The 19122-nt window shown below is 32.4% G+C and overlaps 1 protein-coding gene across 1 annotated transcript in view; it reads left to right on the top strand.

Annotated features, from left to right (window-relative positions):
- Window positions 1–19122, top strand: part of LOC107440174 (glutathione S-transferase 1-1) — a gene marked incomplete in the record, with an annotated part of 31590 nt that overhangs the window by 3034 nt on the left and 9434 nt on the right. Inside the window, 2 exon segments of the mRNA XM_071178953.1 lie at window positions 945–1003; window positions 9140–9204. Of these exon segments, the coding sequence (XP_071035054.1) occupies window positions 945–1003; window positions 9140–9204 (124 nt within the window).

Raw genomic sequence — 19122 nt, 5'->3', positions numbered from 1 at the left:
ATATATGTCACACATAGGGGCACGTAATACTTTTTTCCGAAATTTCAAGTCGATAAAAAGTTTTTACTCATGGCTACATGTTTTACCAGTCGTTTTTGTAAAAAATATTTATCCTATAAAGAATTATATAAAATTAATTTAAATTCAACGCTAAAGTTATTAAGAACTAAGAAAAAAAAACTCTGTTTCTCTTTTTCCTTTTTGTTAACTTTTCTTTTTATCATCGTTTTTATTATGACACATCATTTTTAAAAGAGCGTTTTTAATAAACTTAATTTTTTATTGTCATGTTTTTTCTAAAAATACTGCAATGTGAAAAGGTTAAATTCTTAGTTCGTTACATCCCTATTTTAAACTTTCATGTTTGATGAGACAGCTTAATTCTTTTTTAAGAAGTTACAAAGGTGAAATTTTTTTCGTGTTGCATCTTAACCAATAAATTTCGCATTTGCCTCATCTAATTCGATTCAAAAAGTTTCTCACTAAATTTTCTTTAAATCACATATTATAATGTACATTATGAACTTAGCTTCACCTTATTTATTTTAATCCATTTTTTTTAATAGCTTACTGTCAGTAAGGAAGTTAATATAACTTAACCTAATAAATAAAATCACTGTAATTTTTTTTACTGAAACAAATATTAAACTTAAGAAATATCTATTACATTTGTACAGATATCCTCCTCTCAGAGTAGAGTCCGGAGACAATTGAAATGTAAATTATAGTATGAATTCACTAGTTGAAATAGGGGCTATGTAACATTTTAAATCAAAGGAAGCATAAGAGAAACGATTGCATATGCGAACAAAGCCTGGCGCCGATTTTTTTTACATAGATATTCCCCGCGTCGAAACCAACTCTATCAATCGTCCTCTTATGATCAGCGGGCGGTTCCCAGTTAATGTTTCAGTAAAAAAAAATCTATTTTTTATTGTTTATAGATGAATCCTCAATACACCGTTCCTACTATCGATGATAATGGGTTTTATCTGTACGAAAGGTAAGTTTTTGATCAAATATTGATATTAAAGTGTTTAATAAATATTCGATGTTGTTTGAATATTAAAAATAATAGCTGTCGTCCAACAACTCATTCATTTCTAGATTGCAATTTTTCAATCTTATTTTATATATTAATATTAAATGTAATAAAATCAATTTAAAAAACATTATTTTAAAAAGTTCGGTAATTTTTTTGTTGTTGTTGTTTTGTTTTAAAAAAATCGAAAAATTCGCAAATTTGGAAAAATTTATGTTATTATTACTTTAAAGAAAAACTAACAATGAAAATTGACAAAACATATCAAATTAATATTAGCTCTATGTAGTTGCGTGTGTTTCTACGAAATGAAAACCGAGTCAGTTACACCCCTAACATAAGGCCTTACCAATTGGGTACTTGCAACTCCAGAAGATATGAAGTGATTATATTTAACCATGTGATTTAAATTGGATTTAATTGGATACATGTAAGCGACATCACGCGTAAGTGTCGAACCTGATTGGCTTCTGCATCGACAATTACCACGATTTCCTACGATGACGTCGCTTGTCAGATATCCAATTTCACAGACCTTGCACAACACTGTTAGAAATTTCTTGGAAAAAATGGCTAAATAACAATTTATTGAATGGTTATTTTACCGTATTTAAACAAAACAGTCAAATAACCGTCAATAATAAATAATAAATAAAATGGTAATCAAACTGTTAAGTTTGAGAAAAAGTATTTATTAACTGCTTTCGCCTTATGCGTTTAAACAACCAGAATTTTATCGCACCTACTAGAACCATCTAATGAAGCTACTTAGTTCTTTGCAACTGTGTACATACCATAGCCGAGAGGGTTTGTCTGTCAATCTCATGACCGACAAAACTGGAGTTGTCTTGGTGCTGACACCACAATATTTCCTCCATTCCCATCAACACATGAAGAATTTCCAGTGTTCGGCACTCTCCAACGCCCATTACCTTACGAAAAGCCGAGCTCCAATGTCTAGTTTTTTTTTAAATGTTTTGAAAAATGCTAGTTGTAGATAGTTAAAAAACCGTATAGTTTTGTAATTATGGTCTTATAACCATACTATTTGTAATTGGTTACAAAACCATAAAAGTAAAAAATGTTCCTTATCGTAAACTGTACGGTTAATCGGGTAGACAGACAGCTGCCAGTTATTTTACCATAATTTTAGAATGAAAATTCTAACAGTGTAGACGAATTCAGAGACATGGAAACATTTATAATTATCCTATCCTAGACCACCACCAAACCTTCGTTATCATAGATAGATGTTCCGGATATTGGAAAGCAAACAGTGGGTTCCGATAGTAAGTTCCTTATTTTGAATCTATGGAACAAAATTAATTATAATATTTCAAAGAAAAAAACTTTCAAGCCAACAGAGGCGTTAATATTTTTTTTCAATCATACTCTGGTGAAATTAGTGCTTTATGTGCAAAAAACGTGATGAACGATAATTAAAGCTAGCGGCTGTCCATAAATTATTGATGTTCAGTGCGCAAAAAAAAAAAAAAATATCGTCACACTTTGGATAACTTTTGATCTAATGATCGGATCTTTACATTCTATGACTGATTCTTAATGGTTCGAGCGTTCGACCTCAAATATGCTAATTAATTTGTGCAGGCGACATTTTAAATGGCGAAATCAGACACATCAGAACGTACTTTCTCTGAATAAACGTACCTTCTTTTTTCAACGGGTTTGGATTTCTGACCCCCAAAAGGTATGAATAAGGTAGCTGCAATCTGGGAAATATGGTCCCCATAGTTTGGTCAGGAGGGCGATCCAAAGTCGATGTTAATTTTACTTTTTGCGTATTTCGCCATATCTCGAGAACTTTTTAAGCTAATTAATGAATAACTTTTTTAATGAATTATTTTATGAATTTTTTATGAATTAATGGATTTAAAAAGTCGAAAAGAGAAGGTAAAGAAGAAAGAAAATTAAGCGAATTAAAGAAGTCGTATATTTAAAATTCGATTTCTCAAGAACTTTATAACCGGTTTCGCTCAACGTTTATATTTTGCCATGTAAAAATTATATACTTAAAAATGATGTAAAAAATTTTATACCTTACAAATCAAAATGTTTCTGACTACTATTTAATAAAGTAATAAATTTTTACTAATTTTTTTTTGCATGGAATAATCTTTGGATTAACAAATTTTGTAATTATGTGCGAAAACTTTTCAATTCTTAAAAAGTTCTCAAGTACGCAAAAAGTAAAATTAACATTAAGTTGTCCAAATTTTGGATCGCTCTCCTGACCAAATTATGGAGACTGAAATTCGAATCCGTTTAAAAAAGTTGTTCATTATGTTTACTAGGTTATGTTTATTTGCACTGCTTATGTAAGTACGTTTTTGTGTCTGATTTCGAAACTTAAAATATCTTCAGCACTATTGCACATTTGAAGTCACCCTCTCGAATCATTGAGAATGAGTCCTAGAATGTGAAGATCCAATCATTAGATCAAAAGTTATTCAGGGTGGGGNTGTACATGTCATAGCAGAGCGGGCTTGTCTGTCAATCTCATGACCGGCAGAACTGGAGTTCGAGTCCTGGTGTTGACACCACAATATTTCCTCCATTCCCTTCAACACATGAAGAATTTCCAGTGTTCGGCACTCTACAACGCCTATTACCTTACAAAAAGCCGAGTTCCTATGTCTAGTTTTTTTTAAAAAGTTTTTGAAAAATGCTAGTTGTAAATAGTTAAAAAACCGTATAGTTTTGTAATTATGGTCTTATAACCATACTATTTGTAATTGGTTGCAAAACCATAAAAGTAAAAAATGTTCTTTATCGTAAACTGTACGGTTAATCGGGTGGACAGACCACTACCAGTTATTTTACCATAATTTTAGAATGAAAATTCTAACAGTGTAGACGAATTCAGAGACATGGAAACATTTATAATTATCCTATCCAAGATCACCACCAAACCTTCGTTATCATAGATAGATGCTCCGGATATTGGAGAGCAAACAGTGGGTTCCTATAGTAGGTTCCTTATTTTGAATCTATGGGACAAAATTAATTATAATATTTCAAAGAAAAAAACTTTCAAACCAACAGAGGCGTTAATATTTTATTTTCAATCATGCTCTGGTGAAATTATGTGCAAAAAATGTGATGAACGATAATTAAAGCTAGCGGCTGTCCATAAATTATTGATGTACATTGCGCAAAAAAAAAAAAAAAAAAAAAATTATGGTCTCACTCTGAATAACTTTTTGTCTAATGATCACACATTCTATGACTGATTCTTAATGCTCCGACTGCAAATATGCTAATTAAGTTGTGCTGGCGACATTTTAAATTGCTAAATCAGACACATCAGAACGTACTTTCTTTGAATAAACATACCTTTTTTTCCCAACGGATTTGGATTTCTGATCCCCAAAGGAGGTAGCTGCAATCTGGTCCCCACAGTTTGGTCAGGAGGGCGATCCAAAGTTAACGTTAATTTTACTTTTTGAGTATGTCGCCATATCTCGAGAACTTTTTAAGCTAATTAGTGAATAACTTTTATTGGATTAAAGGATTGTGGATGATTGTGGATAATTGGAATTAGTGGATTAAAGAAGTCGTATATTTTAAATTCGACTTCTCAAGAACTTCATAACCGGTTTCGCTCAACGTTTATATTTTGCCATGTAAAAATTACATACTTAAAAATGATGTAAAAAATTTTATACCTTACAAATCAAAATGTTTCTGACTACTATTTAATAAAGTAATAAATTTTTACTAATTTTTTTTTGCATGGAATAATCTTTGGATTAACAAATTTTGTAATTATGTGCGAAAACTTTTCAATTCTTAAAAAGTTCTCAAGTACGCAAAAAGTAAAATTAACATTAAGTTGTCCAAATTTTGGATCGCTCTCCTGACCAAATTATGGAGACTGAAATTCGAATCCGTTTAAAAAAGTTGTTCATTATGTTTACTAGGTTATGTTTATTTGCACTGCTTATGTAAGTACGTTTTTGTGTCTGATTTCGAAACTTAAAATATCTTCAGCACTATTGCACATTTGAAGTCACCCTCTCGAATCATTGAGAATGAGTCCTAGAATGTGAAGATCCAATCATTAGATCAAAAGTTATTCAGGCGGGGGGGGGGCCGTTTTTTTTTCTGCGCACTGTACAAGCATGTATCATTTTCGAAATGCGTATCAAATGTAATGTATTTGAAAATTTTTGGTATTTTACACTACGACATATTTTGTGTTATTCTGTGCCTACTATACATTTTCGTGTATAGACATCTGTAATACGAAAAATATTTAAGGCATAAAAACACTAACAACTGATTTGAAATCGGCGTTAAAAAATACACTAGAATTAATATTTATAGTTGAAAATATTAATATAATTTCCTTTGGAAAAATTAAACCAAACGCGAAAATTAAGGGAAAACTTAGTGTGTTCATGATTTCTACTTTCGTTATGCAAAAAAGTACAATTATATTTACGAAAAAAACTCATGTGGAATAATCATGAGTGTTTTTTATTCTGTACCTTTTAATTGTTAATTAATTTACCCATTTTAATAATTTTTTTCGGGATCATCATTTTTATCATCTGCCACCACTATGCAAAATAATAAAACTACGATTACGAGAAAAACAAAAAACAAAAAAAACTTCACATTGCTCAGTCGGACTAAGATTGTTTTTTCCTCTGTATCTTTTGCATTTAATTAATTTTTCGGATTTTCATTATTCTTTTCGGGATCATTATTTTTATCATCTGCATCTGCCACCATTATACAAAATACTTTCTATCTTTTCAAAAACTATGTTTTCAAAAGGAAAATTACATTGTGTGGGTGACTAATGTTGTACCACTATACAAGATACTGAAATTATGTTTTCAAAAATGAAAATTGTACTGCTTTTGTAGAATATGGTTTTTTCTAATCCTGTACCTTTTAACTGTGATATAATTCGCGGATTTTATTAATTTCCTTCTGGCTTATCAGTCTGATCACCTGTATCTACCACCAATTATCAAAATACTAAAACTACGTTTTCAAAAAAGAAAAAAATTGTATTGTTTGCATATATTAAGGTTGTTTTTTATCCTGTACTTTTTAATTACAATTTAAGTCTCAGATCTTAACATTTTTTTTCAAGATTATAATTTTTATCACCTGCATTTGCCACTACTATACAAAATACATAGACCACGTTTCCGAAAAAAGAAAGAAAAGATCTTAGCATTGCTCATGTGGACTAAGGCTGTTCTTTATCATGCACCTTTTAGTAGTTAATTAATTCGTGGATTTTAATGTATAGATATGTATATTTTTAGGGGGGAATTATCATTTTTATCACCTGCATCTGCCACTACTTTACAAAATATTAAAACTACGTTTTCAAAAGAAAAAAAATCAAAAGCACATTGTTTAGATATATTAAGGTTGTTTTTTTTTATCCTGTACCTTTAAGTTGTTAGTTAATTCGGAGATTTAATCTTTTTCGAAATCATTTTTATCATCTGCCTCTGCTACCATTATGCAAAATACTAGAACTACGTTTACGAAAGAAAAAAAAGCATAACATTGCTCATGTGGACTAAGATAGTTTTTTCCCCTGTATCTTTTATATTTAATTAATTCGAGGAGTTTAATAATTTTTTTCGGGATTATAATTTTTATCACCTGCATCTGCCACCGCTATACAAAATACTAAAACTACGTTAAGGTCTTTTTCTTCTCTTTTGCTTTACAAATGTCAGTGAATTTACAGTTTATAATATTTTTTTTGTGCGGAGATAATGGTTTTTAAAGCAATATTTTAATTTTTAAAACGTTTATTATAAGTAACCATTCATATAAGTAAAGTTGCTGTTATTTAAGTAATGAGAAACAGTTAGAAAATGATTGATAGAGCAACTAAAAACGTCGGAAGTTAAATAATGAGCTATTTCTTTCAACTACACCCATCAAGTTACTAAGCAGCGATGACAGCACTTGTCATCTATGAGATATAAAATCGATTTCCTTTTCTTTATTATGCTTGTTTCAGAAACATTTGCATACAGTAATCTACTTTAGATAATGAGATTTTTGTATAATTATGTTTCAGTTTATATTTACCACATTACCAAAATTTTTCTAATGCTGCAATATGAACATGCATTCTAAAATACAATTATTTTTCGCAAATTTTAAAAAGTATGATTGTTATTTTTTAACTTCGTCAACAAAATAAAATTTTCTTATCTGGCAACTGAAAAAAAAATGTTTTTTTTTGTCAGATATAAATGAGATAACGGAGTGGAGAGAACTCGATTTTTAACTTTATGAAAAAATATTTGCTTGTTATTTTAGTTTTAAAACCGATGTTAATATTTCAATCCGAAAAATTTATCTTACGAAGAGCTGTGGTGGGTCAGGAGATAGAGCGCTCTCCTTTCAATGAGATAAACCGGGTTCGAATCCCAGCGATAGTGGGTCGATTCGAATTCCGCAACTGGTTCGCTACACCCCAGACCACAGTGCTGGAGTAAAATATCCTCAGTGGTAAACGGATCATGGGTAAGACTCCCTTTGCTGTCAGGCTAACTACGGGAAAGTTTCGTGGTTTCCCCTCCATATAACGCAAATGCAAGCTACTTCCATCAAAAAGTCCTCCACGCAGACAAATTTACTTGGTCCAGGAGTTCCCTTGTCTTCTGGATTGGGTTCAAAATTACAAAGGCTACGGGGTGAACATTAGTAGTCGTAAACTCAGAACAAGCCAGGCTGTTTAATGATGGATGTGAAATCAAACCAAATCAAATCAAATCAGATACTTGTGTTCAAGGAATAAAAGCTACGCATAATGTTTATTTAAAATTGTCAACGCATAAACTGTTATGTTGCTTAATTCGAATTTAGGAAAATGTCACTGTTTTCTTCAGATCTTTCATTATAAATGCCCAAGAAACATCTTTGAACATTAGTAGCCGTAAACCAAAAATTGGGTCGGCTGTTCAACGACGGTTATAAAATAAAATGTATCTTAAGAGAGTCGCAGCGGATCAGGGGATAAAACGTTCTCCACCCAATGACGGGATGCAGGTTCGAATCCCAGCGGAGGTAGGTTGGTACGAATTCCTCTCACGGCTCGCACCAAACACAGTGCAGACGTAAAATATTCTTAATCTTAGACTGATCATGAGTTGGAATACCCTTGCCGTCTTGCTAACCATAGTGGTTTTCACGATTTTCCTCTCCTTGTACCGCAAATGCGCGTTAGTTCATTCAAAACGTCTTCCACGTAGGCTAGTTTGCCCAGTGCTTGATCCAGGAGTCTCCTTGTCTTGTGGATTGGGAGCAAAATTACAAGGCTATGAAGTTGAACATTGAACTCAGTAAACTCAGAATTGGCTCGACTGTTGAATGCTGGTTGTAAAATAAAATAAAATGCATCTTAAGAGCTGTGATGGCTCAGGATATAGAAGAGCTCATCCTCCTATGAGATGACTCAGGTTCACATCCCAGTGATAGCTTGTAAATTTGTAAACTGTTTCTAGTTTTCAGGACAGTGCTGATGAAAAATAACAAATAGACTATGGGTTTGAGTTTTCTTCATCGTACTAATAGTAGGATTTTCGATTGTTTTCCTTTGTATCTAATTCAAATGCTGATTAGTATCTATCAAAAAGTTATTCATGAAAGCAAGTTTGCTCCAATAATGCTTGATCCAGGAGTTCCCTTGTCGCATGAATTACGCCAAAAAATTACAATGTTACAAAATTAAATATTTGTACATTAGCAAAACCGATATGAATCGGCTATTCAGCGTTGGTTACTCAATAAAAAATATATATCCAAGGAAATTTGTAAAAATTCTGGGAGAAACATTTTAAAAATTCGATAAATAAATTCTAATTAAAAATCTGAAAACGTGTTGTCATAAACACGTATGAAGGTCAACTTCTACTTTTATATTTAAAATTAGATCTGTTACTGCAACAGTTTACCTCAACACATCGCAGACATTATTCTACTATCGATAGAGATATTCAGAGAAAGTTTTTCGACGCCTGTTTATTTAAAGTCAAAAAGATGGAATAAAAGCTATGTCTTTTTTAACTAATCCTCTGTTCCTTTCAGTCGAGCTGTTTTAGCCTACATGATGAATAAATATGCTCCAGATAGCCCTGTTTATCCCAAGGATCTATTTAATAAAGTAATNAACTTTTTTTGTAATACAGATATTGTAATACTGTATTTATTATTAAATTCTACATTAAATTACCTTCAATTTGATATATAAACGCTTGTATTTAAGTGAAAATTAATATATTCTACAAGCACACAAAGTTGAAAAACATGAAACTTTCAAAAAGTGTCCACACTTTTGGCCACCACTGTATATATATATGACTTAAAGTATAAAGATATAAAACTTAAAATGTGTAGGATATACAATGGAGTTAAAAGAAATAAAAAAATAATATTCGTTCATTAATATTAAAGAGTTAACTGTTAAACATGATGCAAAAATACCAGACAGACACAGGAATGCAGCTAACAGAGTTGAAAGATGGCGTCCTGAAAAGGTCAGTTTTGTTTAGGAACTTAACTCAAGCATTTTTTTTTTAAAAGAAGAAAAGAAAACGAAAATTGTTGCAATATTATTTTATTTGTTCGAAAATTGTTGCAATATTAACAGGGTTTTTTTCGCGTATTTTATCTAATTTTTCTTTACGTTTTGTATATTGCTGCACAAGAAATGTAAGATTTGAAAATTTTAGCTTACGGTGAGCTGTAGAAAAATATGTAGGGAGTACGGCAGAATTAAAAAAATTTCAGATTCGACGATTAGTTCCAGAATTATTAACTGTCAAACTTGCTGTAAAAATACCATGTTTGGTCGAAAATACCATGTTGGTTGAACTGCAACAACAAAGTAAATATTTGACGTGCTGAAATAGTCATTTTTTATCTGTGATTTAAACGTGAATTGGACATTGGAAATTCCATTTTTCTCTTTAGTTATTATAAATGTGAGCACTTTTTCACCCTGTGTTTTTTTTTTTACTTTCAATGTTAATCATTTATCTTTTGTTGACTATTTATCCGTTTATCCATCAGTTTTAATAAATCAGGATTGATTGAGCTAAACTACCTAAATAATTTTGTTGACAGCGAATTTTAAATCAGTGTGAAAGAAACATTGTATTAGTTTTTCTTTTCTTTCTTTTTTTAATGTTACTAAGTTGATAATAAAATAAAAATAAATAAAATTTTCTTTATCAAATAAATCAAATTTTTTTATAACAAACAAATTTTACTCCATCATTTTATTTATTTATTTAAAAACAGTTCTTTTAACTTCAATTTAAAACTTCAAAATTTGACCTCGAAAAAGGCTGGAACGCTCAACAATTAGAGAACGGACAACAAATAAAGAACAATTTAGATGAAATTGGAGAGGAATCCTTTTTGTTGACTTGCAGATTATAACCAGCGCCGAGTAATGCGAAAAAAAAACGTTTTTTGAGTTTTGGGGCCCTTGCAAAGTTTTAAGTTTTAGACAAAGTTTAAAAAAAGGTTATTAGGACTTTTTGGAAAAGGGAGGGGGGTGCAGTTCTCGGCGCCCTATCTAGCTAATACGAAACTCTGACCGTGTGCCGTTGTAACTGGGGCTCAGGGGCGATCTCAATTTTAAGTCTATAGTCCAGTGTTTCCCAACGTGGGGGCCCACGCCCCACTGGGGGGCAATTTGATTGTTAAGGGGGGCGATTCGAAAATGGGCTCGATAACAACTCGATATTGTCTTAACTTGATATTGTCGATAACAACTCACCCTCACAAGCGTATATAAACAGTGTCGGAGGAAATCAGAAAATATTGCTGCCTACTGCTTACTACTAAGTGACAACCTAAGGAATAAACTTTCGAACTTCGAAAGTAAACTAATAAGAATGATGCTAGGAGACACACAACCTATTAGCAATAAATCGCTCAAACATATGATTCAAAAATCAAAGACATTGACTTCTTCATGGCGAAGCTCAACTCCCAATTCTACAGTGACGACAAAGGCTGTACTACCTCCTATTTCAATCATTTATTTGAAAAAGAAATTATCAACGATAATGCTAATTATAGTCCAATAATAGCCTTTTTAACATCTGACGGCTTTCTGTCTAAGCATTTTAGGTAGGAAACCCTTTCACACACACAGATTAAACACTAGGACTGTGGCAGACCTGGTGATGGAGCAGCCCTCTAGCAGGGTCCGATCGGGGCGAGCCACAGAACTGCTAAATATCGAATAGTGACCAATCCGGCCTCGACAGGTACTACCGGGACGGCCGGGTCACTATATTAATAGAGGCACACTTTAATTTGTCTATATTCCTGTATATATTTGTTTATTGTGTATAATTGATTTGATTTTATCACCATTTTTTAATTTTCCTAACTATAGGATTTTAATTTCACTAATACTATGTTTTATCATAATCTTATGTTTATTGTAAAGTGCAAACAGTTTTATGCCTTGATGCATAGCCTGTGCTATGATTTCCTTTCTTGACAAAGTAGATCTCATGACTTCTCAATATATGACATGATAGTTTCGATGAATCGGTCAGCGAAGCTTCGCGCTAAAGGCCGAGATACCACCTATTCCCAGCATCGGAAAACATTGCAGTCGTTGGCTTAAGGCAGAGACGGAGTGATTTATCCGACGTCCAAAAGGGCATGATCACTGACTTTCGGGTTGAGGCATTACCATTGAGGGCGAAACATTTCCAAAACTTCTAATTTTACAAACTGTTCGCCTTCCGTAGTAAAAGTATGCCATCCACGGCAAAATGACACCATCCAAAATCAGCAACATAGCAAATGTGGTTCACCACAAGCCGTAGATATCGGAGGTGCATAACGGTTGCGGAGATGCGTTCGGACGAAGAGACGTGCAACCGCTGAACAACTGACCCTCCAGATGAACCTAGGGACTTGAGTCGTGGTGGCGCAGGATATAGAACGTTCACCTCTAAATGAGGTGAGCCACGTTCGAATCCCAGCAGTGACTGATTGACTGCTCCCGGCACGCACCGACCACAGTGCTGACGTAAAATATCCTCAGTGGTGGACGGATCACGGGTTAGAATCCCTTTGCCGTCGAGCTAACCATTGGATGTTTCCGTAATTTAAAGGTTAGTTGGTCCCAATGTTTCATCCCTTATCTTCTGAGTTGGGTTCAAAATTACAAAGCTACGGAATTGAACATTATTAGTCGTCAATTCGGATTGAGATCGACTGTTCAACAATAGTTAAAAATTAAAATAAAACCAAGGGGTGGGATACCAACAGTGTATCTTCAACAACAGTTCAGCGAATATTGTTGTGCGACAGGCGCCTGATTAATGTACCGATTATGACTGCTGTTCATCGGTTACGAAGTCTGAAAGCAAACAACTGTTATCGGAAGAGGGTCCAAGCTGGTAGAGGGAACATTATGGTTTGTGGAATATTTTTGTGGCATTTCATGAATTCACTCATTGTGGAAGGCACGAAGGATAAGGATAGTCGGATAGTCGAAGGATAGTCGTGTCCTTACGGACCATGTCCACTCTTACATACGAATTTTTCCTCAGTATCAACCATCGGGACATGGTGACGTGTCATGCAGCTTACAGTGTACGTGTGTGGTTCGAAGAGCGCCAGGACGAGTTACCGTACTCCCCTGGCCACCAAACAAATACAATGTAGAATCTGTGGAATCACCTCGATCGGGTTGTTCGCTCCATAGATCCTAACCAGCGTAACGTCTCGCAGTGTTCCGCTATGTGTAAGGTGGTCTTGTTTTTATGACAGGTGGTCACATTAAGGCAACTGGACTCTTTGAAGTTAATTTCAAGAAAAAATTCGATTTTTTTTCAAAAAAAAATTAATAGAAAACCGTGAAAAAAATTCGAATAAAAATTTAAAAATAGGTTTGTAAATTGCCCGAAAAGGGTAAATATTCACCTTCATTAAGTTTTGTAACTGATAAAGACGCTGTTCATCTACAAATAAATAGAAAGATGTATTTAGAGGTAAAAATGTATTTTTTTTTATATATATGTGAAAATAAATTTATTCATATACAAAAAGAATTCTTTTAACAGTGCATAATTTCTAAGTTGGTTACTTTTTTTTGCTTTCAATTATCTTTTAGGCACCTATGGCGTTTAGAAATGAAAGCATTTGAAGATACTTTGGTATTGTTGGACGATTTTTTGAGCAAAACGGCTTACGTCGCTGGAAATCATATAACCATAGCAGATTTTGCTATTGTTTCAACCCTAGCTACCATACAAGTGGTAAGTAAAAGGAAACTCCTTTACCACTAGTTCGATTAATAAGAAAAGTTATATTTATCTCTTAGATTTGATAGCAAAGTGACATTCATTTGCTTAAATTTTTTAGAAATATTTACTTCATTAGATTTGTTAGACAGCCTTTCATCCCTTCAGAGGGTCGATAAATGAATACCAAGCATGCTTGGGAAATTAAACACTGGGGCTCCGAGTTCGGTTGACCACCTGACCGGAACATCTGCTGCTGCACCTCAGAGTCCTAAGTCAAGAAAACTGAGATGGGCACATTAGGCCTTGGCCCTCTACGGACTGTCACGCCGCTGAGTTTAGTTTAGAATTGTTAGAAAAGATGCATTTATTTCATTAGAATCTTTAGAAAAGTTATATTTATTTAATTAGATTTGTTACAAAATTACATTTATTTAATTAGATTTGTTTTAAAAAGTACATTTATTTAATTATATTTTGTAGAAAAATTACATTTATTTAATTATATTTGTTAGAAAAGTTAGATTTGCTAATTAGATTTGTTTGAAAAGTTACATTTACTTAGATAGATTCGTTAGAAAAAATACATTTATTTAATTAGATTCGTTAAAAAAAAATAATTTTTTTTATTAGATTTGTTAGAAAAGTTACATTTATTTAATTAGATAAGTTAGAAAAGTTACATTTAATTAGATCTGTTAGAAAAGTTTCATGTATTTAGATTTGTTAGAAAAGTTGTATTTATTTCATTATAATATTTTTAAAACCTCTATGTTGAACTTTAGAAAATATCCTTTCAACAAATGTAGTTTTTTTTATTATTAAAAAATTTAAATACTTAAAAATAAGGATAGTTTATTCCCCCCCCCCTATTTTAGAACATTACGAATTGCTATAAGTGGCTTTATATCATATTATTATGTTTATTGTTCTTTGATAAATTATAATAAAATTTTCCCCTTTTATTCCTAGTTTCTTGATTTTTCATTTGACAAATACCCAAGAATATCTTCATGGATGTCTAAACTAAAGAAAGAAATCCCATCTTATGAAGAAATCAATGAAATTCCTGTTAAGAAACATAAGGAATACTTATTAGCAAAGAGACTTCAATCTAGCAGTACTTAAGTATCGAAATAATAACATTGCTGAATTGGAGTAATGAGAATTCTTTGTTAATATTCGAATATTTGTTATTCCATTACTTTATTTATAATTTTTTGTGGGTTGTGCAATAAATCGCACACATTTGTTGCGTTGAAAACTTTATATTATATTAAAAATAATTATTAAAAAAAATTCAATTTACTTGATTTATTTTTTATTGCTTGAAGAATTAAGTTAATTAAAAAAAAAGAATTCCAGATTATTCAAAGTTAGAGGGTCAGAAACCCATAAATTCATCCAAACAAAAAAGGTACATTTTCTTGTCTGATATCGCATCCAAAAGTATCTTCTGCTGTATTGAATTAGATTTCGAAACGTTTTTTTAAAAAATGTTTCTGAACATTTTAACAACCAAGTTCTGAAGTAGTATTAAAGTGCATTAAAATTGGTGGAAGTTACTTTGAAATATGTTAAAAAGGGTGTGCAATTAACGTAATATTTTATGGTATTAGTCCTGTAATTTAATGGCCACCACTTATAGTGGGTTGGTTTTAAAAATATCTATGACTACAAATACAACGAATACAATTCAAAAAGCAATTAAAAATTTTATTAAATTTATAAATGTTGCGTATAACAATCAAGTAAATTTGTTCGCATTGAGTTACATATTTCCGTATAAAATTGAAATAAATAATTAGGCCTTTTTCTCCGATTCTCTGCTTTTTTTGTAATTGTTCATGGGAGTTTCGAGGGTCTCTTTGTACTTCGGGATTTCGGCTCTCATCTTGCTCATCCATGCAGTGATTTTAGGAAATGCAGAGAAATCGTAGTCGAATGTCTGCAAAATAACAGATATGATAGATACAACGTTTATTGAGTCACAAAATTCAAATAAATATTATCCTCATTACACAACAGCAAATGGGTTGAGATCAGTGGTTAGAAAAACTACATTATTTTTGTCTACAACTTCTTTGGAATTGAAGTAATTACTTCAACCCTTTCGAAGGCCGTGGTAAGTATACTTACCCCCACTTTTTAAAGTCCAGAGTGAACTTTTTTACCACTTTTTATTCAGGTTTCCATTTGTTATTTAATTCAGCTTTCATGAAGTGCGTTTGAATAAAATTGGTAACCATTTGTTAGCTTAAGAAAACTTATAAAAGTTATAAAACACATAACTTATTTTGAAGTTTGTAACATTCATAAAATTTATCTGATAAATACCTGAAAATAAAAGTTAACAAGTTACTAATAGGTCGTGGTAAATAAACTTACCACCAAAAAAAAAAGAAGAAAAAATGGCATTAATTTAGATTAATTTTTTATGAGCTAGGTGAGTTATTTTTTCTTATATCAATTTCAATTCCAAAATTACATTAATTTACCCTTGCTAGAAATAAATGATCCATTAAAGGGTTAAGCAGACGAACTTACATTAAATGTAAGAGAACAGTAAAGAAATATTTATTCATGTTAACATGAGCTAGTTTGTTATTCGAAAAAAAATGTTTTTTTTCGAATTTATTCATTTAACCTTCAACTTTTTATGCCCTTCTCGACAGCGAATATTTCATTTAAGAAATGCGAAATTATCAAACACTTCGTAATTGTTTAATGTTCTTCTATTTCCTTTAAGAAACTAAGTACGTCGAAAAATACGTTCCCATCCTTTGAAATAACATCAATGCTTAACTCGTGCATTTATGTGTGAAAGAATGACCCAAGTGATTAATCATCAATTTTTCGTAATTGCTAGTTTAAATATTAGATGTACGTGATTGCTGTTAACGCTCTGCGGCAGCCATAGGGTCAGTTTCATTGCATCCATTGATGGGCCTGTGATGATTTGTACCGTAGAGCTGATTTGTACCGACTGATTTGTACCGTAAAAGTAGTTGCCAGGAGTCGCTACAAACAACTTTTTTTTCATCACACTCCTAACTACACTACTTTTTAAAAAAGTAGCACACTACACTACAAACTACGAACAAAAGTAGCGACTACAGTAGTTTCACTACTTGTAGTGCGCAACCTCTGACCACTGGTTAATCTAATGATCAGACCTTAATGTTCTAGAACTTAATCTTAATGGTTCGAAGGGATGACCTGAAATATGCTAATTAATTAATGCTGACGATATTTTAAGTTCAGAAATCGAACACAAAAACGTACTTTCTCTGAATAACTAGTATTAAATTAAGTAATAAAAAATATTTACTACAAGTTATATTTTATAAGAAACTATCTTTAAATAAATGAATTTTATAATTGTGTGCAAAATTTTTTCGATTCGCTTAAAAGTTCCCGAGATATAGTGTTTGTAAAAAGTAATATTAACATTAAGGGTCTAAACTCTAGACCACTGTCTTGACCAAACTACTGGGACCCTATTTTCAAGATTGCGGTCACCCCCTATACCTTAGGGGTCAGAAATCCGAATCCGTTAAGAAACAGGTACGTTTATTCAGAGAAAGTACGTTTTTGTGACGGATTTCGTAAATTAATATCGTCTGCACTAATTATTTAGCATTTTAGAGTCAACCGCTCGAACCATTAAGATTTTTCGATTCGCTGAATTTCTCAAAATAACTTTTGATTTTTTTCATAACTTAAAAGATTATCAGCGCTAAATACGTAGCACATTAGGTCACCTCCTTGAATCATCAAGATTGAGTTCTAGAGCGTGAAAATCCGATCGTTAGATCAAAAGGTATTTAGGGTGGGCCTTTTCTTTCAGCAGTGTGCCATATTGTTTCGAATTAACTCTTCGCAGGTGGATCAAAGCATAGAATAAATGCTATTTGTATTCAAAGTTATGCATTTGATTGAACATTCAAAAGTATGTCAATTTGGATGAATTTGAAATAAATAAGAACATAGATTGTTACAAGAAACACGTATCAAATGCAAATATTTGGATTATTAAAGTATTACAAGCTTCTCAGAATGTAACATTGTTTAGTTCAGGTTTGATTATTCATATTGTTTAGTTCTAGAAGATGTCTCTTTATTTTCTGTAGGATAACTTTGGAAAGAAAACATTAAGAGCTCATCATTTAAATTAAGGATCACTACAAAATAGAGCACAAATGACGTAATTAACAGAAAGAGTCTATGCAGTACATCGCCTCCAATTGCGACATAATAAGCATAATAAGAAGAATGAGAAATAACATGAATACTATAAGATCAATTAATCGAATAGGAACATGAATTAAAAATTGATCAGTAAATACAGCACTACAAAGACTCTTTATGGTTTCATCATCACTTGCTTCTAAAAATATCGCTAACTCAGTTTTTTTGTACTACTATACAAAATAAACCATAATGAACCCCCTTAATGTCTATGTATTTAACCTCTTTACTACTGAAGTATAAAGGAATGCAAATTTTTTTTTTTTAACAATACATTTCTATTTTACTGCTATAAGTCATAATAAGATTAACACAATATGAATCATACTTGCAGGTGGCAAATAGTTTTAAGTACACATACGATACTAAGAACAAACATGCATATTGTTATAGTACGGTCTGTTTAAATAAAATGATGAATAGATTTATTATTCATTTATTTCGGAAAAAAATTTCGAAGTTTTCGAAGTTCGAAAAACTTGTCTTATATACTAGATCCAGAGATGCCAACTTGCTCCGGACAGCAAATATATATATTAAAGTGGTTGTTTATCAATTGTGATTCCTGGTTTAATAAGTTCAATTTAGTAGATTTTTATCCACCACTATTTCTAAATAATTCATAGGCTTATATAATTCACCACTTTATAGTACCTATGTTATACTCACTCTAACCCTGAATCGACGGAGCCATCTCCACCAGCCAAACCCACTTTCCTCACGAGAAAACTTAACTTTCTCGTACGGGGACTTAATGTAGACCACCGTACCGATGATCTTCGGAGAGATATTTCCCCTTTTTCTAGTGATACTTCAAGATTCCCTAGAGCATCGGGACTTCATCAACACGAAGTATCTTCTATCTCATCCTGTCCAAATAGAGAAATTTCATGGAGGGCGTTACGCCATACAATGTTACAAATGTCAAAAATTTGGACACACTCAAAAATCATGTTCAAATGAGCCAGCATGCATGAAATGCGCAGGAGCGCATTTCAGTTACCAATGTATGAAGCCTCTCTTCCTTCCTGCCAGGTGCATAAACTGCCAAGGTGATCACCCGGCCTGCTTTACGGGCTGTGGTGCTAGGCCAAAAAGACACCAGCGCACCTTCACGAGAAAACCTCAAGATGCCCCCAGCAATGTAGCTAGATTCCTGAACATTCTCAAAGAACTCCAGGAACTGTTGAATGACGAGAAAATAGTCGCTCTACTCATCTCCTTGCTCCCAACCCAAAAGATGTAGATATGGAGCCCCACCATCATGCCTGCTACACCTCACATGATTTCTTTCTTCATTTTTACCTCATTTCAGGTTCTATTCCGAGCCTACATCACATCTTTCCTATGTATGTTCCCGTCATGGGATATTTCAAGATGAATGGGAAAAGGGCCATTTAGGCCTCAGATGCCCAGTTCTACAACAACGAACGAACGACACTAAAACTATTTAGTTATACTTTGAATTAATATTGATTATATATATGATTAAACTAACAATAATTAAAATAAAAGCAAAGTAAGTCTGTCAAATTAGTA

The sequence above is a fragment of the Parasteatoda tepidariorum genome, chromosome 3, assembly GCF_043381705.1.
Source record: "Parasteatoda tepidariorum isolate YZ-2023 chromosome 3, CAS_Ptep_4.0, whole genome shotgun sequence".
NCBI classification, from domain to species: domain Eukaryota; kingdom Metazoa; phylum Arthropoda; class Arachnida; order Araneae; family Theridiidae; genus Parasteatoda; species Parasteatoda tepidariorum.
This window is presented reverse-complemented; position numbering and strand designations above follow the sequence as displayed.